Source organism: Macaca nemestrina, chromosome 17 (genome assembly GCF_043159975.1).
Source record: "Macaca nemestrina isolate mMacNem1 chromosome 17, mMacNem.hap1, whole genome shotgun sequence".
NCBI lineage: Eukaryota > Metazoa > Chordata > Mammalia > Primates > Cercopithecidae > Macaca > Macaca nemestrina.
Window position 1 is genome coordinate 69,225,877 of NC_092141.1, and position 26,523 is coordinate 69,252,399.

Here is a 26,523-nt window from a genome sequence, read left to right on the forward strand (position 1 = left end):
AAGGAGCCTCGATAATCAAATTCACCTCCCTAGATCCAATAATGCACCTGAGGCTGTCACCAACACTGGACTTCTCAATAGTGACAGTCAATAAAATTCCCCTTTTAAGTAAGTTTGATGGATTTCTATCAAAACCAGTAAATTCTAAATAATCCAGTAGAATATTTTAAGATTTTGACTCCAAAATATCGCACTACTACAGTTTTGGAAATAGAGAAAATACAATTCAAAAGTAGGTCTACAAATTTTTTTTTTTTCTTTTTTTTTTTTTTTGAGGCGGAGTCTCGCTCTGTCGCCCAGGCTGGAGTGCAGTGGCGCGATCTCGGCTCACTGCAAGTTCCGCCTCCCGGGTTCCCGCCATTCTCCTGCCTCAGCCTCCCGAGTAGCTGGGACTACAGGCGCCGCCACCATGCCCGGCTAATTTTTTTGTATTTTTAGTGGAGACGGGGTTTCATTGTGTTAGCCAGGATGGTCTCGATCTCCTGACCTCATGATCCGCCCGTCTCGGCCTCCCAAAGTGCTGGGATTACAGGCTTGAGCCACCGCGCCCGGCCGGGTCTACAAATTTCTACAAATTTCCAGCCCCTACTTTTAAGGTATGGGAATTAAAATTATCACACATTCCACAGATTTTTGTTTTAACAGAAACAATACACCTCTTTGCCCTCCTTAAATAATAAGTCAAAATGGAAAGGGTGCTGAGCATCTTGCCACCCCGGGCTGGAAAGCAAGTCACTTTGGCTGTGTGGTAGCAAAGCAGTTGGTCAGATTATCAATTTTCTCTTGGGTCTCAGGTCATGGAGTTTGTTGTTGTTGTTGTTGTTTTGTTTGTTTTTGAGATGGAGTGTCGCTCTTGTAGCCCAGGCTGGAGTACAGTGGCGCAATCTCGGCTCACTACAACCTCTGCCTCCCAGTCCCGGGTTCAACCAATTTTCCTGCCTCAGCCTCCTGAGTAGCTGGGATTACAGGCGCCCACCACCATGCCTTGCTAATTATTTTGTATTTTTAGTAAAGACGGGGTTTCACCATGTTGGTCAGGTTGGTCTCGCACTCCTGACCTCAGGTGATCCACCCGCCTCAGCCTGCAAAAGTGCTGGGATTACAGGTGTGAGCCACCACACCTGGCCTTCAGATCGTGGAGTTTTATGCCAAGATGTTGAACTATGGTAGTTAGTTCTTGGGGCCATCTAGGAAGTCCTATAATAGACACTTTTTAGACATCATTTAGTCTAGGTCAGATTTCCTGAAAACAGAAAGAGAATGACACAGTGCTTTTAAAAAGCTTCCTAGTTCAGAGCCAACAATCCAATACTGCTCAGAGTCAATCCTTTGTCATTTGCTAAATTTAGTGCAAATAAGGGAAAGAAGGAGAAAATTCAACCACAGGGGTAAGACTTAAAGGAATGGAGAAAGAGAACTAGGCTGAAGGTAGAGGTCTTTACTGAACACCCTCTGCCCAAAGGCCATATTCCTCCTATTATAAAGCAGTGAATCCTTGTGACGCAGCCTGGCGGCAGGCTACAGATCTACATCAGCCTCTCCAGCTCATTATTTAATGATACCAGCAGGCAGAAGCCTACACAAACTCTTCACCTGAGGGCTAGGACCATTGGCCTACTAAACACATAAACTGAGGAAGTGGAGGGTGTTCACCTTCAGGGATCCTGAAGAACAAGTTATTGAGCATCGAGTACTAGCTGGGAACCTAGGAATCTACAAGTGAATGCTATTGTCAGAAAAAAAACCAAACGTGCCAAATAGGGACGTATGATTATTTAATCCTACAGAAGTCCCCAGCAACCCAACCCCAATAACAGCCAGCAGGAACTAGGGAGCTAAAACAGAATGGCCTCCAGAAGGGGAGTCTTCTCACATGCTTCTCACCTCTCAAACACAGCCACTCTCCCAGAAAACCAATGGCATCCTGATTTATTAAAGAACACCCTCCATGATGTTTATGAGTGTCGTACACAGTTAAATTAATAATGTGGCTCATGGATTGTGAGATCAAGATAAGCCACCTCCAGATCTATCGGAATTAATGTACAATACACAGAAATACTAGATTTGGGTCTAGATACAATTACAGGATGTAATTGTGGGAAAGAGGTTTTTGAAAAAGTTTTAAGTTGTGGGTGAAATCTTTGCATTATATTGGGCAGAACCATTTTTTAATTGTATGTATGGGAACAAATGTGAGTATATACACATGCTGAGCTACCAAATGATGGAAGTGTAGATATTTACTGTGCTATAATCTTTGCAGCATCCCTCTTTCCTTGGAAAACCATTCCTACCCAACTCCAGTCATACACTTTTGCTGGAGGCATCAATCACAGTACATTGCCTGCTCTGGCCATAGGGGTAGAAACATTATGATCCAAGATAAGCCACTCAAATTCCTTCCTCAAGGGCTTTTGATTTGGAGCACAAGTAGGGGCCTTGCCTTTGGGTCACAGACCTTGGAAAGATATAAATACAAATTGCTTGTGCCATCTTCCCTGCCACATGGGAATAGCCTGTCTATATTGGGAGAGAATGAGGTTAATACACACAAATATATGTAGACCTAAAAGGTGAGAGAGAAAGAGGGGAAAACAAAGAGTTTGATACCTGAGGGTCCAGTTATGCCTGATGATGGCTTGGACTTCCCAACTATATGAGCTAATTAAATTCCTTCTTCACTTAAGCTAGTTTAAGTTGGTTTGGTCACTTGCAACTGAAAAAGTCCTAATTAAAACAGATTTCCAACTCATATCAAATGAAAATTATAATTTAGATAGATTTAAAACAAAGTTATAGAAGTATGATGAATTACTGTAAAATATATGTATATTCTTGGGATGGGGATAGCCCTCCTTAATAAAACATAAAATCCAGAGAAACTCTAAAGACTGATACATTTAACTATATAAAAATGTAAAAATTTCTGTATGACAACAAAGAGCTAAAAATAGGCAATTACAATACAAATATATATGTAAAATTGAAGATTAACAGCCATAATACATAAAGCATTCCTGTTCCTAAAATTCATTAAGGACAGATAACAAAACTCATTAGGAAAAAGTGACAAAAAGACATGAATAAGCAATTCACAGGAAGTTCAACAAACACATGTAAGAAACTTAACCACATGAGTAAGGATATGCAAATTTTTATATGAACTACTTTTCACCATTGGAAAAAATGTTAAGAGGAATGATGTTGATTTTAAGTGAGAGAATAAGGAAACAGATGTGTATGTAAATTACTGGTATAAATCTCTTTTGATATACAATTAAGCAGTAGTTATCACTGTTTTTTAAATACAGCTACCATTTGACCAGCAAGTCCACTTACTGTTTCTGTACTGCCAGAAATACCTGCACAAGTACACAAAGATTTACGTTAAGGATGTTTAAAAGCATCACTATTTGTAATAATGAAAAACTGTTAACAACCTAAATGTCCACTAATAGAGAAATAGTAGATGATTTATGGTACATCCATACTTTGAAGTATCATGCAGCAGTTTTTAAAAAATGAATTTAATTATAACATAAAAAGATTCTCTACATGTATCATTGAGTAAAAAAAAGCAGGACGCAGAAAAATACATGCAGAATGATCCTGTTTATGTTTAAAAAATCCCCAAAACTAAAAAAATCACCCAAAGCCCCCCAAAAACTTTGTAAACATACATACATAAATGTAACCGCAGAGAGAAAGATCTAAAATGTTACACAGCAAACTGTTGATGGATGGTGGTTACCTTTGGGGAGGGAAGTCTGAAAAGGATCTTTCTTCCCCGCTCGGTGTGCTTTTGTAGATTTTTATTTTTATTTTATTTTATTTTTTTGTTGTCCCAGATTTATTGAAAATAATATAGCACTGCAGAAAAAATTCAAACAGGTCCCCGAGGCGTTTTGAAATTCATCCCAACTGTAGGCTAAGTGACCTGCAGGTTGGACAGACTGCTGAAGTCCAAAAGCTTCAGCATTTCCTTAGTGTCAGGATCTACTTCAATTATCTCCTGATCCAGGGCTGAGACCTCGGGAACGTAATTGTCTCTCCTTTCCCTCTCCTCCTCCTGCAGCTTGATGGAGATACCTCTTACAGGGCCTCTCTGAATCCGCTTCATCAGATGGGTGACATAGCCTGCTATCTTGTTGCGGAGCTTCTTGCTGGGGATAATGGCGATCTCTTCGCACACGCGCTTGTTCGTGTGGAAATCGTTGCCCAGGCGTGTGTAGTACTTCTCTATGATGACCCGGGCCGCCTTCTTCACGGTTTTGGTGCGAACGCGGCCCATGTTGGCGGGTCCTTGGTAAAGAGCGCTTTTGTATATTTTTAAAACAAAAACATTGAGTGCAAGTACTATCAGTGTTTTAAAAAAAATGAAAAATAAAGGAAAAGAACATCTACATTTTCCCACCCCCACCAAACTTTCATTTAAAAAATTAAAAACTAAAAAAATAAATAAAATAAAAAATAATAAAGCGAAAATAGAAAAAACTTCCCTTTAATGGAATGCATGAGGTATATTCTTACCTATCTCTTCCTGAATAGAGACAGGTGTATGAGATTCTCTTTCTTCATTTTCAGGATCATCAGCTGCCTTAGCAGATTCACTCTGGGAAGAATTTAGTTCACTGCTGTTACTGTTTTCCAGATCAGGCCGCATGGAGGTAGTGGTAGCACTAGTGTTACTGCTCTCACATGTCTTGTTAGGTTCTTTTAGAAAAACAGAATATCTGATTTTTAAATTGGAAATCACATGAAAAATGACGAATTGTCAGAAAAGACATTTGTGTTAGAATTTCATTACAAAGCTGTATTTTTAAAAGAAAAGCTGTTCATGTATGACTAGTGCAATGTATAAAAGAAAGTGGTAAGCAACACCTTATGAGTTATTTTTTAAGTCTTCCAGGCTATTAACTTACTGATTATTTATTTATTTATTTATTTTTCTGTAGAGATGGAGTCTCGCTCTGTCGCCCAAGCTGGAGAGCTGGAGTGCAATGGCGCGATCTTGGCTCACTGCAACCTCCGCCTCCCGAGTTCAAGTAATTCTCCTGCCTCAGCCTCCCAAGTAGCTGGGACTACAGGCACATGCTGCCATGCCCAGCTAATTTCTTTTGTATTTTAGTAGAGATGGGGTTTCACCATGTTGCCCAGGCTGGTCTCGAACTCCCGAGCTCAACTCACTGACATTTTTGTGGGGTGAGGACCCAACCCTAACCCACTGACTCATACCACCTTAGTCTCCAGCACAAGGCAGACAATCTTTTGGATACCCCAGAGCTGGAGAATAACCAACTGATATGACTATCTCTGAAAACTTACAGTGCACCAGATATTGCAGAGGTGGTTTTGCTGAGATAATATTCAAAATCTGAAGCTTACAGTCTTACTTTTGAAAAGTATTTAAACAGTATTAGAAACAGAATTAAACAGGATTATTTATCTCTATGGTTTTCTGCCTGAATAGTATAACCCCCAAATTAACTAGAAGGTAATACGTACATGTGACTGTTTTCTCCTCCTCCTCCTCCTCCTCCTCCTTCTCCTTCTTTCTTCTTCTTCTGAAAAACAAAAAACAAACAAACAAAAAAACCAGAGTCTCGCTCTGTCATGCAGGCTAGAGTGCAGTGGTACAATCTTGGCTGACTGCAGCCTCCACCTCCCAGGTTCAATAGATTCTCCCACCTCAGCCTCCTGAGTAGCTGGGACTACAGGTGCGTGCCACCATGCTCAGATAAATTTTTTGTAGATTTTGGTAGAAATGGGGTTTCACCACGTTGGCCAGGCTGGTCTTGAACCCCTGACCTCAGGTGATCCGCCTGCCTTGGCCTCCCAAAGTGGCTGAGATTACAGGTGTGAGCCACTGTGCCCAGTCGTGATTGTTAACTTCTAAGGACAATTTAGTAGTATCACTATGAGTATAGTTCTTAAAAGCATATAAAAATTACCACTACCGGCCAGGCGCGGTGGCTCAAGCCTGTAATCCCAGCACTTTGGGAGGCCGAGACGGGCGGATCACGAGGTCAGGAGATCGAGACCACTCTGGCTAACACGGTGAAACCTCGTCTCTACTAAAAAATACAAAAAAAAAACCCTAGCCGGGCGAGGTGGTGGGCGCCTGTAGTCCCAGCTACTCGGGAGGCTGAGGCAGGAGAATGGCGTGAACCCGGGAGGCGGAGCTTGCAGTGAGCCGAAATCCGGCCACTGCACTCCAGCCTGGGCGACAAAGCAAGACTCTGTCTCAAAAAAAAAAAAAAAAAAATTACCACTACCATGAACAGAAAACCTGTCTTTCCATGGTAGTTCTAAAATTAAGAGTCTCCCTCTGTGTTTGTTTTTGCCATCAACAAGGTACTCTTCAAATCACCCAAAATAAAAATTGGTTGACAATCTATTGCAGTAACTATCTCTAATGTATAATGTCGGGTTTCAGGAAAAGAACCTGACAACCCGATGGAAATATGTGAGCCGTCACAAAAGAAAAGAAAATGGCCTTTAGGCATATGGAAATATGCCCAATTCAAACTAAGAGAAATGTAAAATAAAACTGTATGAAGAAACTACTCTCAGTTATCAAGTGGCAAAAATCCCAGTCTCACAATACACAAAGGGAAAATTACATAGCATTTACTTAACGTAGCAATCCTGTGTAGCCCAAGATACACTAAAAAAATACTAAATTATTTATCTATAGAGCTATTCATTGGAGTATTTAAAATGGCAAAAGACCCAGAAATGAAGAAAATGCCCATGAGGCTGAGAGCAGTGGCTTATGCCTGTAATCCTAGCACTTTGGGAGGCTGAGGCAGGCGGAATACTTGAGGTTAGGAGTTCAAGACCAGCCTGGGCAACATGGCGAAACTTTGGCTCTACGAAAAATACAAAAATTAGCCAGGCATAGTAGTGCATGTCTCTAGTCTTAGGTACTTGGCGGGCTAAGGCAGGAGGATCACTTGAACCCGAGAGGCAGAGGTTGCAGAGAGCCGTGATTGGGCCACTGTACTCCAGCCTGGTGACAAAGCTGAGATCTTGTCTAAAAAAAATGGGGGGGGGGGGGTGCTGGGTGCAGTGGCTCATGCCTGTAATCCCAGCACTTTGGGAAGCTAAGGTGGATGGATCACCTGAAGTCAGGCATTTGAGACCAGCATGGCCAACATGGTGAATCTTGGCAGTGAGCCAAGATCACGTCACTGCACTCCAGCCTGTGTGACAGAATGAGACTGTGTTTCAAAAAAAAAAAAAAAAGAAGAAAAGAAAAGAAAGAAAAGAAAATGCCCATCAATAGGGCACTAGTTGAACAAAAGATGGTATATACAATTAAATACCATGCATCATAGCAAGAACTGACGATAATCACTATGTTCACATATAAAATGATCTCCAAGATTAAATGTTAAAAGCAAGGTGTAGAACAATACTTATAATACGCTCACTTTTGTGTGAGAAGGGGAGGAAATACAAATTTATAAACAGTTGTTGCTTTTACTTATAAAAAACAAAATCAACCATGCACAGTGGCTCACGCCTGTAATCCCAGCACTTTGGGAGGCCGAGGCAGGTGGATCATGAGATTAGGGGTTCAAGACCAGCCAGGCCAAGACGGTGAAATCCCATCTTTACTAAAAATACAAAAATTAGCTGTGCGTGGTGGCAGGCGCCTGTAATCCCAGCTACTCGGGAGGCTGAGGCAGGAGAATTGCTTGAACACAGTGGGCGGAGATTGCAGTGAGCCAAGACCGCACCACTGCACTCCAGCCTGGGCAGCAGTGTGAGACTCCATCTCAAAAAACAAAACAAAACAAAAACAAGAAACATTGAAGAATAACCAAAAAACAATAAAAATGGCTACTTATAAGGGAAAAGAAAGACATGGTTACCTAGAGAGAGAAGGAATGAAAGTGAAAATTCTCTGAATATCTCCAGTTACATAGTTTTGAATTTATAATAATGTAAATGTTCTTCTACATTTTCAAAAAAATAAAGTTATTATAGAAATGCATCCCTAAAAATTAAAACAGAAACGAACTGCGTATCAAGTTGTGCATAACCACACAAAGGATTATTATTATTATCTTTTTTTGTTTTGTTTTAGACAAGGTCTGGTTCTATCACCCAAGCTGGAGTGCAGTGGTGCAATCTCGTTTCACTGCAACTTCCACCTCCTGAGCTCAAGCCATCCTCCCACCTCAGCCTCCTGAGTAGCTGGGACTACAGGGAAGCACCACCACGCTCGGCTAACTTTTACAGAAAAGGGATTTTGCCATGTTGGGCAGGCTGGTCTTGAACTCCTGAGTTCAAGCAACCTGCCCACCTCGGCCTCCCAAAGTGCTGGGATTACAGGCGAGAACTGCCACGCCTGGTCCAGAGGATTATTTTAAGTGACTTTAGAATATGATATTTTGTCTGTACATCCTTACTAGAAATGTAGTATAATGAGAAATAAAGAGCAGCAAAAAGTCATAAATGCCATTCAGCAGTCTTAGTGTCAGCAGTAATACTGGTATTATGAGAATACCGCCATATTGAAAAATCACTTCCTCTTATTATTAATGCACATTAGGATAGGAATATCCTGTATTGGGATAAAGCAAATATATAGCTGAATCACTGTTGCTAGGAACTGAGGCTTTCAGTATAGGGAACAGAGATACAAATGTAAAAACAAAGAAACTAAGTACGCTATCCGCAACCTGAATCTGAAGCATCAAAATAAACTGATGATCTTTTTCTTTTCAAAAACATGTCTTTCATAACACTACCCACCCAAAAAGCCTAGGGGCTGTGAGAGCCCAGTAGCAAAAAGTATCCCTGAGTCTAGATTGTGGTCTCTAAATATCATTTCCCATTAAAAGGAACTTGGACTTCTTGAGGAAAAAAACCAATTCCAAGTCGGGATAGGTACTGTGTCACATAAGCCTCAAACATTTTATTCTGCTGAAGAGCAAGAAGTCCAGGCAGCATGGTGGCTCACGCCTGTAATCCTAGCACTTTGGGAGGCTGACGTGGGCGGATCACCTGAGGTCAGGAGTTCGAGGCCAGCCTGGACAACATGGTGAAATTCCATCTCTACTAAAAATACAAAAATTAGTTGGGTATGGTGGTGGATGCCTGTAATCCCAGCTATTCAGGACGCGGAGGTTGCAGTGAGCCGAGATTGTGCCCCTGCACTCCAGCCTGGGTGACACAGCAAGACCATGTCTCAAAAAAAGAAGAAAAAAAAAAAGGAAAATCCCCAAAACTCCATATTACAGTCTCCAAATAAATAACTGATTCTGGAAAGATCATTAAAATGAGTGAGAGGTTAACAGAGACTCTTGCAATCTCACCACCTAAACTCTGATCAATCTAGGAATCTCTAAAGGTAGAAAAACCATATACCATGAGCCTCTTGGTGTGACACAGTATCAATTAACCAGCACACTGTTTATAAAGTATTCTTCCCAAAGACAGATGAAACTGAATAGGTACTAGGAGATTAACTTTTTAACTTTATAAGTGATATGTACCAATCTTTCCCCAAATATTGTCCAACTTTTTCAGTTTAATCTTTAATCTGAGCCACACAAAATGTTTCTGATCATTGATCATACTCGATATAATAGGTATCATGAAACCTGACCAATTTTCTTATGCTCTCACTCCTATCATTTTTATACTACAATTTTATCATTTTTCCTTCACATAATAACTTCACCAAATTATATGAAAACAACAGTGTTCTCTGACAAGATCTTATTTCAAAGTAAAGCCCTGAAATAAAATATATACAGAAGCAATTCTGTATATATAAGGAAATACTAAAGTAAATGTTTGTATTTCTACAAAAATTCTAAATTCTCAGATTTTTAAAAAAGTCCTTCTATTGCAGAAAATATATACAATACAAACATTAACCAAAAGAAAGCTGGTGTAGGTTGAAAACATTATTAAAAATAATGGACATTTCACAATGATAAAAAAACCAACAAAATATAAATATTAGGTGCTCCTAATAACACGGTTTCAAACTGTATAATGCAAAAACTGAAAAAAAAAACAAAAAGAGAAAAAGGCATATCTACAATAAACAGAAATAATTTTAAAATATCTGACAGGAAAAAAAAAACACACCCAAAAACATACCAAGAATACAGATTAGAACAATACAATCAGAAACCTTATCTGAAGTGAGACCTTGTCTCTAATAAATAAATAAGTAAGCTGGGCATGGTAGTGCACACCTGTAGTGTCAGCTACTTGGGAGGCTGAGGCGGGAGGATCGCTTGAGCCTGGGAGGTCAAGGCTGCAGTGAGCCATGATCGCGCCACGGCACTCCAGCCTGGATGAAAGAGTGAGATTCTCTCTCAAAAAAAAAAACTTTACCAAAAATATCTTTCCATCTGAAATGCTATCCAATCTAACAGTCTCTTTTATTGATAAGTTTTAATCATTAAGTTGGATGTCTAAATACATTCTGAAAGTTTAGAAAAACCAAGTAAGATATCGTCTGTCATGGCTATTGTTGTTAATCTGCCTTGAATAATTCTTCCACCCCAATTTTTTTTTTTTTTTTTTTTTTTTTTTTTGAGGCAGAGTCTCATTCTGTCACCCAGGCTGGAGTGCAGCGGCACGATCTCGGCTCACTGCAACCACCACCTTCCAGGTTCAAGCGATTTTCCCGCCTCAGCCTCCCAAGTACCTGGGATTACAGGCGCTTGCCATCACACCCAGCTAATTTTTGTATTTTTAGTAGAGACGGGGTTTTGCCATGTTGGCCAGGCTGGTCTCAAACTCCTGACCTCAGGTGATCCACCTGCCTCAGCCTCCCAAGGTGCTGGGATTACAGGCGTGGGCCACCGTGCCCGGCCCACCCCAATTCTTCTAACAAGGCATCTCATCCACTGACCATAGGTAGTGAACAGCGGTAAGAGTTTGGTCCAGGGATATCATAAAGTGTTTAGCACATTGCCAGGCACATTGTAGGCACTCAATAAATATCTGCTGAATAAATAACTGCATAGAGAGCCACAGAAACATTCTCTCTGAAGGTCACAACTCTTTTAAGTCTGTCTACTGCCCATTGGAATGTAAGTCACCAAGGTCCCAGATCTTATCTATTTTGGTCACTGATATATCCCCATTAGTATATTCTGAAGTCAGGGACCTATTAAAATGCTTCTCTACTTTATTTATTTTATTTTTTTTTTATTTTTTTTGAGATGGAGTCTCGCTCTGTCGCCCAGGCTGGAGTGCAGTGGCCAGATCTCAGCTCACTGCAAGCTCCGCCTCCCGGGTTCCCGCCATTCTCCTGCCTCAGCCTCCCGAGTAGCTGGGACCACAGGCGCCGCCACCTCGCCTGGCTAATTTTTTGTGTTTTTAATAGAGACGGGGTTTCGCCGTGTTAGCCAGGATGGTCTCGATCTCCTGACCTTGTGATCCGCCCGTCTCGGCCTCCCAAAGTGCTGGGATTACAGGCTTGAGCCACCGCGCCCGGCCGCTTCTCTACTTTATAAAAGTACCAAACTTCTCTTTAAAATCTGGTATGTATATTTAATAAAGTCTTTTAAAATGTTTTTCACGTTTTGGAAACAAGTATGATAATTCTGTTTTTTTTTTACTCTAGTCATTAAGAGAACTAGGAGTTATTAAATGGGAAGGTTTTGAATTTATTGTAGGGACAGCATTTTCAGCTGTCCAGCACTCTCACCCTGCTAATGACCCAAAATCCCCTCTGATGCCAGCTACTGACAATTGCTATATTTGCTCCCATTCTAGTTTTCTTGAAACTGCTTGCTTATGTTTTCATGTAAATATATTTCCTTTTTCTTTTTTTGAGATGCAGCCTTGCTCTGTCACCCAGGCTGGAGTACAGTGGCATGATCTCAGGTCACTGCAACCTCCGCCTCCCAGATTCAAGTGATTCTCCTGCTTCAGCCTCCCAAGTAGCTGGGACGACAGGCGTGTGCCACCATGCCCGGCTAATTTTTGTATTTTTAGTAGAGATCGGGTTTCTCCATGTTCATCAGGCTGGTCTCAAACTCCCGACCTCAGGTGATCCACCCGCCTCGGCCTCCCAAAGTGCTGGGATTACAGGTGTGAGCCACTGCACCTGGCCATAAATATATTTTTAAATACATGAAAATACTATTATATTTGAACTGTGAAGTGTAACTACAAAGGCTCTCATTTACAAGAGATCAACATTCGTTATGTTCAACAAATCATCAAATCAGCATTTTTTATGTTGATTAACAACTACTGAATCAGGAAAAGTGTAATTCAATTCACTCACTTCGTTATTCTTTTTTTGCTAGGCTTTCTCACTCTTCAAAGGAGTTAACTATAAATATCAGTAACAGTAATACTCAACGTTTACTGAGCAGTTAATATGTGTCGGGCACAATCCTAAGTGCTTTATATATATATTATTCATTTAACATTCTTTAAAAACATGTAAGATACTAGGATAATAGTTTCTCCCTTAAATCATTCTAATAACAAAAGAACATATATCTCAGAGAAATATACTGGTAATATAATACCTTACAAAGCAAATGTCTGCTAAAATCTAAGTATAGCTGTTACTCAGCTGAGTTTGGTTTAGAAACAGAACTAGATCATACATAAACCCACTAGTTGTAAACTTCAATGTAATGTAATGTACTGATCAATGTAAAAGTACAAAGAATACTTTAAAAAGTATCTACTAAGATTGTAATCATGATTCCAATAAGAATTAAATATTTTCCACATTATTTTGGGGGCAATAATCAACTTTCAAACTTTTAACCCTGAATATGTGAGTCAGGATAACATAATTTTTAAGAACTAGATAGGACCCAGAACTTTAACCATAACATTGTAAAATTAAATTATAGATCTCTAAGTTTCTCCAATCTATTCAATAAAGGACTCTCACTGAAATAATCTCTTATAGGTACTTATCAAATGCCTCTAGTGAAAGGGAATTTATTATTTCTATTTTCTAAAAAGCTCTAATTTTAAGTTGTTAATATTTAATCAAAATATTCTTCATTATATTTCTATTTATGACTTAGCACCTTACATTCAAAGAAGAAGTCTCATATGCCCACACATCAGCCCTTCAAATATCTGAGGACAATTACGTTATTTTCAGCTCACCCCTCGATGTCAAGCCCCTATTCTTTTCTAGAATAAAAACTTTTTTTTTTTTTGGAGACGGAGACTCACTCTGTTGGCCAGGCTGGAGTGCAGTGGTGCGATCTCCTCTCACTGCAACCCTCCTGGGTTCAAGGGATTCTTGTGCCTCAGCTTCCCGAGTAGCTGGGATTACAGGCATGAACCACCAGGCCTGACTAATTTTAGAAAAAACAGGGTTTCACTGTGTTGCCCAGACTGGTCTTGAACTCCTGGCCTCAAGTGATCTGCCCACCTCGGCCTCCAAAGTGCTGAGATTAGAGGTATGAGCCACTGAGTCCAAACAACATTTGTTTCTTTATTCATTTCACCAGGTGGCATGGTTTCCAGAGTTTTCTTGATTTTTTTTTTTTTTTGACATGGAGTCTCACTCTTGTCACCCAGGCTGGAGTGCAGTGACACAATCTTGGCTCACTGCAACCTCCGCCTCCGGGGTTCAAGCGATTCTCCTGCCTCAGCCTCCCGAGTAGCTGGGATTACAGGCGACTGCCACCATGCCCAGTTAATTTTTGTATTTTTAGTAGAAATGAGGCTTCACCATGTTGGCCAGGCTGGTCTTGAGCTCCTGACCTCAGGTGATCTGCCCGCCTTGGCCTCCCTAAGTGCTGGGATTACAGGCATGAGCCACCGCACCTGGCCCATTTCTTGATCTTAATGACCAATCTCTCAACAATATAAAATATGGCAGACTTACTGCTGTTTGCTGCAGTTCTTCTGGAGCTTACACTTACATTCCTATCTGTAGCGCCCTATTAAACTGGTGTTTGCAGCAACACAGTTCACTGTTGACCAGTACTCAAATGGAAGTCATCCTCATAAGAATGCTAGGTTGTCAAAATCCTTCATGGTATGCAATAGGGCATTCTTGGTGTGATATAACTTACTTGGAGTATAACTTTAACTTTAAAAACTGAAAATATGAATTACTGGTCAACCTACATTTTTATGTCAAAATACATCTGACAACAATGTTTTGTGATCATGATTTTCTACCATAACACTATGGTTTAAAATGCTATAAATATTACATGAGCACATGCAAACATAAAATTAATTTGTTAGTATCTACAGAACTAGAAAGGTCAGATCATTCAACATGGAGCGATTAGCACGTAAGTAATTAAAACTAAAATATCTGCCAGTGTGGTCTGGTGATAAAATATAAAAATCCATCAAACAAAAACAGCAAAATGAAGTTTAAGAAGCATGAAAATCACAATGAGTTTCAAGCACTAACTGTGAGGACATTAATCAAACTCCAAATGTTAGGTGATAATTCAGCAAAAAGGGATGGCACTGTAAGCAGGCAGCATGAATGAACACATAAAGTTTTAGGTGACATTCGGCTTTTACTACAAAAGGGAAGGATTTCCCCCATTACAGAGGCATTGATATGCTGCCCTCTGTACCTGGCACATCCTGGGGGAGCTCAGATGCCACCTTCTTCTCTGCCATGTTGCTGCTATCAGGGGTTTCTGAGAGACACCCCACGGGGCTCCTCCCTTCAGGGGCACTAGTCTCTTCTGAAGATGCATTTGTTGTGTTGTCGCCAAGATTTGCTGACACAGAGTTACCTTTATCCCCAACTTCTGTTGGCTCTACAGCAAAATGCACAACAAAACTTTAAAGATATTCTTTAAAATTGCTTCAGGACAAATGACCACATTCAGTCAACTACTAAAAATGATCTGTCACCAAAGAAACCTGCTTCCGTTGGATGGCCATTTTAAAGCAATTAGATTCTGGGATATTGCTGCAATAGGTAATCCAAAGAGTATTTAAGAATATTTAATAGTATATTAAGAACGTTTAAGTAATTAACACAAAAATGAACATATTTATATATATGTTCATACATACAAAATTATACATACAAAAGTATACATATATAAGTATACATACAAAAGTATATATTCTGGTATAATATAAAAATAGTACTTTTTCATAGGGAAATGGCAACTTAATGGCAAGTATAGAGACATGAGTATAATATTATAGCAAATCCACTATTACGTAAAACTCATTACAATTGTCACACATGTTACAAGAGGGGACAGTATCCTGATATCTTTAGAAATATTAAATTAAGTAGTTGCTTGCAATGTTTCACTTTCATTTTGCAAGTAAAACTGGAGGTTTCATAAATAACACTGATGAAATATTTCTTTTTAATCAAGTAATTTTTTACCCTCAGATTTTCCTTGCTCAGGGTCATTGTCTGGTGTTTTGTATTCACTGTCTTTTTCAAGGGACTGGTCTTCAAATTCTCTGCTTTTCTGAGCATCTTTAGAGTCATCCTCAGTCTCGTTCTTGTCTTTTTCTATTTCTTCTGGGCTTTTAACATTATCAGTGTCTGCCTTTTTGGCTCTTATAGATTCCAAAATTTCTTCTATAATGAAAACAAATAAAAAATTATTTCTATATATAACCAAATAGAACAGTAAGTACAACAAATGCCACTTAAGAGTTTCAGTACAAGTTATTAAAGAGGAAAATTAAGTATTTTTAAAGCATTAGACCTATGAAATAACAATCAATATTACAAACAAAATTTTGTTTAGAGAGTTCAACCAATGTGGTGTATCTTCACATCTAGAAAATACATGCTAATTATGCATTCTACTTTTTTTTTTAAGTAAAGTTAGTCTATCTTTTTAAAATATAGGCTAGATACAGATATCTGTGACAGATGACAAAAACTGCAAGCTGACATAGACCCACAGTCTGGGCAGCACACTGTAGTGATCAAAACCTAGAAACCCAAAACCCACTGCAAATCTGACTTGGATTAGCTGTGTGACTCTGGGCAAGCTACCTAACCTCTCCAGGCCATCATTTCCTCAATTGTAAAATGAGAAAACAGAGGCCCTTTTGTAAGAACTTTCTCTCTGAAATCCCTTAACTGTTCTGAAAGTCATTAAGTCTCTAAGCACACTCACCTTCTTTCAACTTAGACAGAGTGATGCTATGGCATGTTACAGACCACGGGATATAGAAGGACCACAGTGCACAGAAACCAGGGTGTATCAGTATGGACTCATGGATATCAGTTATATTCTTTGGGTTATCATGCAATACTGTCACTTTTAATTTTGTTGCACAAATTGTTTCAGCTTTGGTCACTTGGGACTCTTTCCAAGTCTAGTGTCCTTTTGATACATATTCACTCATTCATTCATCCATCCATTCATTCATTCACTCAGCGTTTTCTTAACTTTCCAGTATTACAAGATGCTCCAGGTTCACCTTGTATTTTCCCTGCCTCAGTCCTAGAATCCACCATCTCTCCAAGGTGCCTTTGTTCTTTTTTGAAGAACAAATTGGAAAATGATGTTAGAAGTCACAATCTAGGTGCTTGGTGTGCTTGTTACAACTGGAGTGTTGCTTTCTAGGGTCTCTTGGCCAACAGAGCTAAGAAATGTAGTGATAAATATACACATCTATTATTATTTCAGTATTTATCTCTGCGGGCACATATGTGTATGAGTGAAAGCCTATGTGTCTGTGTAGGTTCATTTACCATTGCCCACTTGCTTATTTGTAACTTCTCTGACAGTGAGAAATCTGGCTCACATTATCTGTAATATATCTAGTTATTTGTTCATTCCATTCCTAGCACATAGTAAAATAGTTTCGGAATTGCTAAACTGTTTCCTCATAAAAATAAATTTACCAACTTGAGTACAATATTTGTGAATAAGAAGAAACACCTTTTTTTTTTGAGATGGAGTTTTGCTCTTGTCGTCCAGGCTGGAGAGCAATGGTGCGATCCTGGCTCACTGCAACCTCCACTTCCCAGGTTCAAGCAATTCTCCTGTTTCGACCTCCCAAGTAGCTGGCATTACAGGCGCCCACCACCACACGAGGCTAATTTTTGTATTTTTAGTAGAGACGGGGTTTCACCACGTTGGCCAGGCTGGTCTCGAACTCCTGACCTCAGGTGATCCACCCGCCTCAGTCTCCCAAAGTGTTGGGATTACAGGCATAAGCCACCACACCAAGCCAGAAGAAACAAACACTTTTAATACCATGTATATCCACAGTACTCCTCTTTGGGTTTTTGGGTGTTTCCTTTTTTTTTTTTTTTTTTTTCTGAGATAGAGTCTCGCTCTGTTGCCCAGGCTGGAGTGCAGTGGCGCAATCTTGGCTCACTACAAGCTCCGCCTCCTGGGTTCACGCCATTCTCCTGCCTCAGCTTCCCAAGTAGCTGGGACTACAGGCACCAGCCACGACACCCGGGTAATTTTTTGTATTTTACTAGAGACGGGGTTTCACCATGTTAGCGATGATAGTCTCGATCTCCTGACCTCGTGATCCGCCCGCCTCGGCCTCTCAAAGTGCTGGGATTACAGGCATGAGCCACTGCTCCCAGCCTGTGTTTCCTTTTTTAAAATTTTATTTTTTACTTTTTTAGAGACAGGGTCTCATTCTTGCCCAGGAGTACACTGAAGTGATCATAGCTCACTGTAACCTTGAATTCCTAGACTCAAGTTATCCTCCCACCTCAGCCTCCCAAGCAGATGGAACTATAGGTGTGTGTCACCATGCATGGCTAATTTTTTTTTTTTTTAATGGAGTCTTGCTCCAGGATGGAGTGCAGTGGTGTGATCTTGGTTCACTGCAAAACCTCGCTTCCCGGGTTCAAGCGATTCTCCTGCCTCAGTTTCCCCAGTAGCTGGGACTACAGGTGCGTGCCACCACGTCCAGCTAAATTTTTGTATTTTTAGTAGAGATAGGGTTTAACCATGTTAGCCAGGATGGTCTCGATCCCCCAACCTCATGATCTGCCCGCGTTGGCCTCCCAAAATGCTGGGATTATAGGCATGAGCTACTGTGCCCAGCTGCCTGGCTAATTTTTTAATCTTTTTAAAAATAGAGATGGAGTCTCACTATGTTGCCCAGGCTGGTCTTGAACTTCCAGCGACCCCCCTGCCTTGGCCTATCAAAGCACTGGGATTACAGTTGTGAAGCGCTGCCCAGCCCTTACTTACTATATTTTAAAGAACATTTTATTTGGAAAAAGAAATGTAGTTACCGATTATCTGCTTTTCTTAGAGGCACAGCTTTCCTCTTTTCTTTCTTTCTTTTCTTTTCTTTCTTTTTTTTTTGAGTCTTGCTCTGTTGCCCAGGCTGGAATGCAATGGCACAATCTCAATTCACTGCAACCTCCACCTCCCGGGTTCAAGAGATTCTCCCACCTCAGCCTCCCAAGTAGCTGGGGCTATAGGTGCACACCATTGATGACACCTGGCTAATTTTTATATTTTCTGTAGAGACAGGGTTTCACTATGTTGGCCAGGCTGGTCTCAAACTCCTGACCTCAAGTGATCCACCCATCCCAAAGTGCTAGCATTACAGGTGTGAGCCACCATGCCCGCTGTCTTTCAAACATAGCTACATCCTATAGCTTTTCTTAACCAAATCATTGTATATCCTCCCAACTTTCCCAGGCCATTTAATGAAAACCAAACAAAAAAAAAATGTTTAATTGCCTCCTAAGTTTAGACCATTTAAATTGGTTGAAAAGCACAGGTTGGATGACCATAGTTCTCTGATTTTCTACAAAGATTCTAATTTCAAATAGTCTATCTTGCTAAACACTCTTGTATATATGTGTGTATGTATATGTGTGTATACATACACACATTCATACTGGTTTTAGGTCCAAAAACCTATGACAGTCATAGCCATAAGAAAAACAGACCAAAAATAGGGCCAGGCACAATGGCTCAGGCCTGGAATCCCAGCACTTCACAAGGCCGAGGCAGGTGAATCACTTGAGGCTAGAAGTTTGAGACCAGCCTGGCCAACATGGTGAAACCCCATCTCTACCAAAAATACAAAAATTAGCCGGGTGTGGTAGTGCACACCTGTAATCCCAGCTACTTGGGAGGCTGAGACATGAGAATTGCTTGAACCCAGGAGACTGAGGTTGCAGGGAGCTGAGATCATGCCACTTGCACTCCAGCCTGGGTGATACAGTGAGACTCTGTCTCAAAAACCAAAAACAAAACAAAACAACCAACAGCAACAACAACAAAACAAGAAAAATAGACCCAGTGTTCAGCAGAGGGAAAAACATTAAAGGATGAGAAAAAATTATGTTGTATCTGATCTATACTAAATATGCATATTCTATAAACATGTATATTCTACACTTTGCATGAATATTTCAAAACTAAACAAAGAATGAACCTACCAGGTTTTAGAAACCATCTCTACTTAGAAAAATTTCTTCTAAAAATAAACTTCCTTCAAATAAGCAAAATAAAGCATTATAAAACTTAATTACCATATAGGCATAGGATAAAGCAAATATAGTAAGCTGTATATTTAGCTATAAATATATAGTAAAGTACAGATCTAGATAATGAATATATGAGTATTTACTGTATAATTATAATTATTATTATTATTTTGAGACAAACTCTGTCCCTGTCGCCCAGGCTGGAGCGCAGTGGCGCAATCTCAGCTCACTGCAACCTCCACCTCCCAGGTTAAAGCAATTCTCCTGCCTCAGCTTCCTGAGTAGCTGGGATTACAGGTGTGTGCCACCGGGCCTGGCTAATTTTTGTATTTTTAGTACAGACGGGGTTTTGCCATGTTGGTCAGGCTGGTAACTGTATAATTCTTTAAACCTTTCTGTACATTTAATTTTTTTCATAAAATATTGAGGAAAAATGCAGAAGAAAAATTTAACTCTCAGAAATAGAATTAAACTCACCTAAAGTAGACATGCATGTGTATAAAAACCAGAGAGCTATACATTAGAAATGAAGTATTTTGTTTGAGAGGTTAACATCAAGTCAAAGTCATCAGGACAGACTACGATTCTGAAATTCCTGTTATGCTACAAATTATTCTTGGCTATTATCAGAACCTCAGTAGTTTCCATTGTTTTCATCTCATATAACTCCAAGTTAAAGAACACCATTAGACATTATTTTGGGTATTTACCTGGACTGGGTGGTCCCAAACTGACTATCAAAGCCAAGATTTTGGTTACCAGAGAGAGCAAATAAAGGTAACGGTGGTGGACTGGTGTTTTAATGGGGAATTCTTCTGAGTGTTGAATTCATTGCCAATATACTCCTTAAAAAGTTGTTGAGAGGATTAAAGAATTGTAAAACACCTAGTTGAGCACCTGGCCACAGTAGGCACTCAAAAATGTTAGTTTTCCCTTCTCTTCCCCATCAGTTTTCAACTCTTGTGAATACTTCCTCCTCTAGTACCAGGTTGACGTTGTACCTTAACCAAAAAAGGGAGGCCGAGGCGGGCGGATCACGAGGTCAGGAGGTCAAGACCATCCTGGCTAACACAGTGAAACCCCGTCTCTACTAAAAATACAAAAATTTAGCCGGACATGGTGGCGGGCGCCTGTAGTCCCAGCTACTTGGGAAGCTGAGGCAGGAGAATGGCATGAACCCGGGAGGCGGAGGTTGCAGTGAGCCGAGATTGCGCCACTGCACTCCAGCCTGGGCGACAGAGCAGGACTCTGTCTCAAAAAAAAAAAAAAAAAAAAGAAAGAAAGAAAATTTTAATCTATATTTTAATCTATTTTCAAAGTTTGCATTTCATACCAACTGAATTCAAACCAACTGATTTCATACCAACAGTTTAGCTCAGACTTAACAAAAATAAAATGAGAAAATGCCCCTCTCACCATTAGCTGCCACCAGAAAGGATTTGTTACTGCCCCAAACCTTATCAGTCAGGTCTTCGGTTATGTCCATGTGTCGGTGGATTTCTTCACGCATTTCTTCCAGAATTTTGCAGAGTTCTGCTTCCCAATAATCTTTCTCTAGACAGTCAATTAATTCTGCAAGCTGGACCTTTGTGCTGTAGTACCAAATTTTATTTTCATTTTCTGTATCTTCTTCTCTGTTTAAAAATGGGGGAAAATATTTTATATATTAGACATAATGCCACTTACCTGAGTTTCACCTACCCAGTGAAAAGTTAAAACAAAGCTTATGTACTAAAACTCAATATATGTGCTCACAAGAGATCCCTGCAGGTCTTACTCAAACTTGATTGACTCTGAGAAAGGACATCTAAAAAACATGACACAAAGAAAGATGACCTCAAAATTCAGAACCACATGAGAGTACTCTGTGGAAGCCAGTTTCAGCTGCTTCTCAATCAACTTTAAGATCATCAGTGTAACAATATGGTGAGCAGAATGTATTTAGAATTATTTTATTTTATTTATTTATTGAGACAGAGTTTCACTCTTGTCGCCCAGGCTGGAGTGCAGAGGCGCAATCCTGGCTCACTGCAACCTCCGCCTCCCAGGTTCAAGTGATTCTCCTGCCTCAGCCTCCAGAGTAGCTGAGACTACAGGCATGTGCCACCATGCCTAGCTAATTTTTGTATTTTTAGTAGAGATGGACTTTCACCATGTTGGCCAACATGTTCTTGATCTCCTGACCTTGTGATCCACCCACCTCGGCCTCCTAAAGTGCTGGGATTACAGGCATGAGCCACCGCACTCGGCCTAGAATTATTGTAGAATAAAATAAATTTATTTTAGAGACAGGGTCTCACTTTGTCACCCAGGTTAGAGTGCAGTGGCACCATCATGGCTCACAGCATATTCAGACTCCTAGGCTCAAGCAATTCTCCCGCCTCAGCCTCCCAAGTAACTAGGACTACAGACATGTGCCGCCATACCTGGCTAGTTTTATAATATAGTTTAGAAATATTTTCATCAAAATGGTGTAAATGCTTTGCTAAATTCTGGTTCTTGAAGGAGTTATCTCAAATAATATCTCATCCCTCTTCTTTACTTCTGGACAACTGAAGCTCAAACTGGAGAGGAGCTTTCTCTCCTGCCTAAAACCCTCCTAAGGTTCCATTCACTTTTAATGGAGTTAAAGACTTCAACAGAGATGGTCACTAACTTAAAAGAAACAGGTAAATTAATGTCTAGGACTAGACGTAGAGGAACACATATAATGTTATTTCTGTTCCCACTCAAAAGGAATTCAAGAGTATGTGTGAGGCAATTGATGAGAGTGAGTCTGATTTTCTTGTTTCCTCAATGGCAAACTGAGGGAACTGAAAGAACTGGGCTTTAGGGGAGATCTGGCTTTAAATAGGCTCATTTGCTTATAAGATATGTGGACATGGAGAAAACACAAGCTCTCTGAGCCTCTAAGACATTTTATTTACCTCACTTGTAAAATGAGGATATAATAAAAACCTGCCTGCAGGCCACTATAGGACTTACAGGTATAATGATAAGGCATCTACCATAGTGCCTGGGCACATTAGTGATCAATAAATGTTAAATATTATTATTATTATCATTTTTTTTTTTGAGACGGAGTCTCGCTCTGTTGCCCAGGCTGGAGTGCAGTGGCACGATCCCAGCTCACTGCAAGCTCCGCCTCCCGGGTTCACGCCATTCTCCTGCCTCAGCCTCCCGAGTAGCTGGGACTACAGGCGCCCGCCACCTCGCCCCGGTTAGTTTTTTGTATTTTTTTAGTAGAGACGGGGTTTCACCATGTTCACCAGGATGGTCTCGATCTCCTGACCTCGTGATCCACCTGTCTCGGCCTCCCAAAGTGCTGGGATTACAGGCTTGAGCCACCGCGCCCGGCCTAAATATTATTATTAAGATAAAAAATGAATAAAAATTTAGTAGCATTACAGGAATGAGTCACTCAGTAATTCTGAGAAAGAAGGGCTATATTAAATCATAGATAAATAAAAGGATACTGGTGGAGTACCCTTATTCTGAAAACCTGAAATCCAAAATGCTCCAAGATTCAAAAGTTTTTGAGTGCCAACATGCTGTTCAAAGGAAATGCTCATTACAGCATTTCAGATTTTCAGATTAGGAATGATCAACTGGTAAGTATAATGCAAATATTCCAAAGCCCAAAACACTTCTGATCCAAAGCATTTTAGATAAGGGATGCTCAACCTATACAGTATTCACTGACTTAACATTTTTCTTCTTGAAGCCACAGAAAGATAAATTCATTAAAGCATAAAGTAGCAAAACATCAAATACCTGCTAATCCATTCAAAGAAAAGTTGGGGTTTTTTTGGTCTGTTTTGTTTTGTTTAACTTTTCTCTTTTTTGGGGGGTGGGTGACGGAGTCTCGCTCGGTTCACCACAACCTCTGCCTCCCAGGTTCAAGCGATTCTCCTGCCTCAGCCTCCTGAGTAGCTAGGACTATGGGCGCATGCTAATAAAAATTAGCGCCCGGCTAATTTTTGTGTTTTTAGTAGAGACGGGGTTTCACTATGTTGGCCAGGCTTATCTCGAAATTCTGGGCTCAAGCGATCCGCCCATCTGGCTTCCTAAAGTGTGGGGATTTCAGGCCTGAGCCACCGCACCTGGCCATCCTCTTCAAACAAAACATGGCATTTCCATTGGCCTAGTTATTCACCTTGTCTACTTCATTGACTTACATTACTTACCTAGTCCTCGCAGCCATATACACATTTGTCACCCTTAGAGCTCAACCAAATTGTATTGAATGCATTTATTTGGCAATTAGTACTTGTATTTTAATTTTCATTTCATGTATGTGTTCCATTTTCCTAATAAGATTGAAATAAGCCATTTGACATACAGAATCCTGTTAGGTATTTTTCTTTCTTGTTTTAAAATTTTGAGAGAGGGTCTTGCTCTGTCACTCAGGCTGGAGTGCAGCGGTGCAATCACGGCTCAGTGCAACATCCACCTCCCAGGCTCAAGCGATCCTCCCCCCTCACCCTCTCGCGTAGCTGGGACCGCAGGTGCGCACCACCATGCCCGTCTAATTTTTCAGTTTTTTTCTAGAGACGAGGTCCTGTTATCTTGCCCAGGCTGGTCTCGAACTCCTGACCTCAAGCTATCATCCAGCCTTGGCCTCTCAAAGGGCTGGCATTGCAGACATGAGCTATTGCGTCCGGCCAACTATTTTTTAATTACTTTTTGGTTGTCACTTATCTCAATAAATATTAAAGTTTATAAAATCTTTCTCTTATCTGAAGAGCTGACTTCAACCACTCAGAGTTGAGTCCCTGTGATAAGGTTTGAGGGTGCCTGAAATGTCATCATGATATGTACCCTGGGCTAAGCTCAAACCTAGTGACTTCTCAAGTAAATAAATAAAGGTTATTTCCCGATAATACAAACCTATGACACCGTGAAGTAGGTTTTAGGCAGGATTCCCTCTTTTCCACTGCAAAAGAGAGGTAAGTTCTTGCTTAGGTGGTCGGGGTCCTAGCTGTGACACTGGGAAGGTGGCGGGAGATTGGAACATGCAGCAGCTGCCTTCTGGAGTTTACTGAGGCTTTCGGAGTGGGGATTCCGCGCAACAGGTTTTAGGGCCCCCCTCCCTCCGGGCGGGGCATCCGGGAGCGTGGCTCCCGGCACAGATCCGGAACAGTTGTCATCGGAGTCAATTTCAGGACTCCAGCTCCAAGCCTCGCAGTTTCCTAAATTCTGGGGGCTTGTCTCCCTGTCCCCCGACCAATTTCCCTCGGTCGCTGGCGCTGCCCGGTCCCTTAGGTCGCTCGGGCCGCCCCCATCCGCGACGACTTTTTTTTTCTTTCTCTAGCTGTTTCCCTAGAGGGCGGGGGGGAATGATATTTGGGGGCTCTCCTGCCTTCCTGTCGGAGCCGCGGAAGCGGAGCCGCGGGAAGGAGGTCCGGCCAGCTTTGGGCTCCAGCCAGGGGTCCGCGGAGACTGTGGTCTCCGAAAGCCTTAGACGCGGGGCATGTAGCGAGCTGCGGGCCTCTCTCAGCCGCGCCACCCGCGCTCGGAGTCCAGCCGCGCCGCGCTGCGCTGATCCCAAGCGCCCCGGGCTCTCCGCTCCCGACTCAATGTTCCCGCGCTCCCCCTAGCGGCCGCCGCGCCACCTCGCCCCTTCCCAGGCTCGTCGGCGGCGCAGCACCCGTGACGGCGCTCCAGTAGCGGGAAGAAATAAGATGGCGGTTGAAGGCGAGCCGGAGTGGGGCCCCAGCAATTCGGTTGAGCCTCCTCCCTCCACCCGCTTCCGCCGGCCGGGCCTCTCCCGCCCGGCCCCTAGGGCCTCCCCACCCGGCCCCGGCGCTCCCCACCGCCCCCACTGCGCCAGGCCCTCCCCGTCCACTTTTCCTTCTTTCCCCGCCTCGGGCTCCAACAAGAGGGGCCGGTGGGGCAGGCCGACCAAGCATCCCGCGGCTCCCGCTGCGCCCCGGCCCCGCCGCCGCCGCCCCACGTCCGGACCCATCCGGAGGCTCCGCTCGCCGCTACGCGGTAGCAGCCGGGGCAGGTGGGCAGCCGCCAGGCTGAGGTGGTGCCCAAGACGCGGCTGAGCTCGCCCAGGGTGGGCAGCAGTAACCGGAGGAAGTCGCCGCCGCCGGGCCCCGGCGCCAGCACCAGCGACCCGGGCGGGCGAGGGGCGGGGGCGACGGCGAGGAGGCGGGGGCAGCCACCTTGCCCGGACCACCGCGGCCCGGAGCGTCGTCAACAAAGTGGTGCACGACGATGACTCCGATTATCGGGAGGAGCTGGAAGACGACGACGAGGACGCCAGTTACTACACGGAAAGCAGCTTCAGGAGCTGTAGTACCTACAGCAGCACTCCAGGTACCCACGAAGCTCAGTTGCTGCAGACTCCTTCCTCACCTCCTCTGCCCTCCCCGCTTGCTCACTTATGTGGTGTGCATCCTGCTCCGATCTCCCGCCAACCCCGCCGACCCCTAAGCAGAGGGGAAATGCGAGGGGAAAGAGGCGCATTGTTCAAAGTGGAGATTGCATTGTTGCAGTTTGCAGGTCGCACTCTCTCGCTGCCCCCCCTCGCCCCCCTGCCAACCCCCTCTTTTTCCTCCTCAAAATTTGTGCCGTGTGCAGTGTCTCCACCGGGCAGGATTGAAACTTTGGCAAACACATATCCTTTGCATTCATTTTTCTCCTCTTGTTTTGGTGTGGTTTTCCGGAATGAAAGAAGCTTCTTGTTTTGCAAACCTCTTTTTATTTCTAATGTGGTTCCTTTCGGATTTTTATTATATATCTGTTCCTTAAAAGGGAGTTAAGGATTTGGACAGATTGTGGCATACAAACACACACAAAAACATGCCTGTTTTCACACCCCTAGCTGTGGTTTTTAAATTGTGTTAAGGAAACGGATCATTTGGGTTAGTAGGGGAACCTTATCTGGTACTGTGTGTTTTTATTATTCGAGTGCTAATGGGCCCGTGCAACAGCTGCTGGTAAATGGCTGATTAAAAAGCAAAGCAGAAAGCCAAACAAGACCCAACCAAATTTGGTAATTCATCCGATTCAAAATTGTTTTGGTTAAATCAAAAATAAAAGTATAAGATCGCAGGAACGCGCGTCTTAACTCATTTGATCGCTTTGCCTTGCTTGGGGAA

The 26,523-nt window shown here is 42.0% G+C and overlaps 2 protein-coding genes across 3 annotated transcripts in view; one reads left to right on the forward strand and one right to left on the reverse strand.

Annotated features, from left to right (window-relative positions):
* Positions 1-2,934: 2,934 nt before the first annotated feature.
* LOC105468193 (small ribosomal subunit protein eS17-like) lies at positions 2,935-25,137 on the reverse strand. 2 transcript variants are annotated; one of them, XM_071083330.1, is made up of 7 exons: positions 24,302-24,787; positions 20,828-21,045; positions 18,200-18,294; positions 15,353-15,553; positions 5,509-5,567; positions 4,534-4,716; positions 2,935-4,319 (listed from the first exon to the last, which is right to left on the reverse strand). In XM_071083330.1, exon 7 carries the CDS (start codon positions 4,292-4,294, stop codon positions 3,932-3,934), a length of 363 nt encoding a protein of 120 aa, XP_070939431.1. In that variant the 5' UTR covers positions 4,295-4,319; positions 4,534-4,716; positions 5,509-5,567; positions 15,353-15,553; positions 18,200-18,294; positions 20,828-21,045; positions 24,302-24,787; the 3' UTR covers positions 2,935-3,931. The 2 variants fall into 2 exon arrangements, 1 of the variants encoding a protein (XP_070939431.1); XR_011615903.1 differs by lacking the exons at positions 2,935-4,319; positions 5,509-5,567; positions 18,200-18,294 and adding exons at positions 13,198-13,322; positions 14,574-14,762 and having other exon boundaries at positions 4,536-4,716; positions 24,302-25,137.
* Positions 25,138-25,596: 459 nt separating this feature from the next.
* The window catches only part of LOC105468206 (leucine-rich repeat-containing protein 37A3-like), a 78,944-nt gene continuing 78,017 nt past the window's right edge, over positions 25,597-26,523 (forward strand). The window contains exon 1 of the mRNA XM_071083298.1: positions 25,597-25,738. Within this exon, the coding sequence (XP_070939399.1) occupies positions 25,637-25,738 (102 nt within the window). The 5' untranslated portion in view covers positions 25,597-25,636. The remainder of the gene's footprint in view (positions 25,739-26,523) is intronic.

Bases quoted from the DNA above. Each gene is read 5' to 3' on its own strand.
- LOC105468193 (XM_071083330.1), bottom strand. From the start codon at position 4,294: ATGGGCCGCGTTCGCACCAAAACCGTGAAGAAGGCGGCCCGGGTCATC.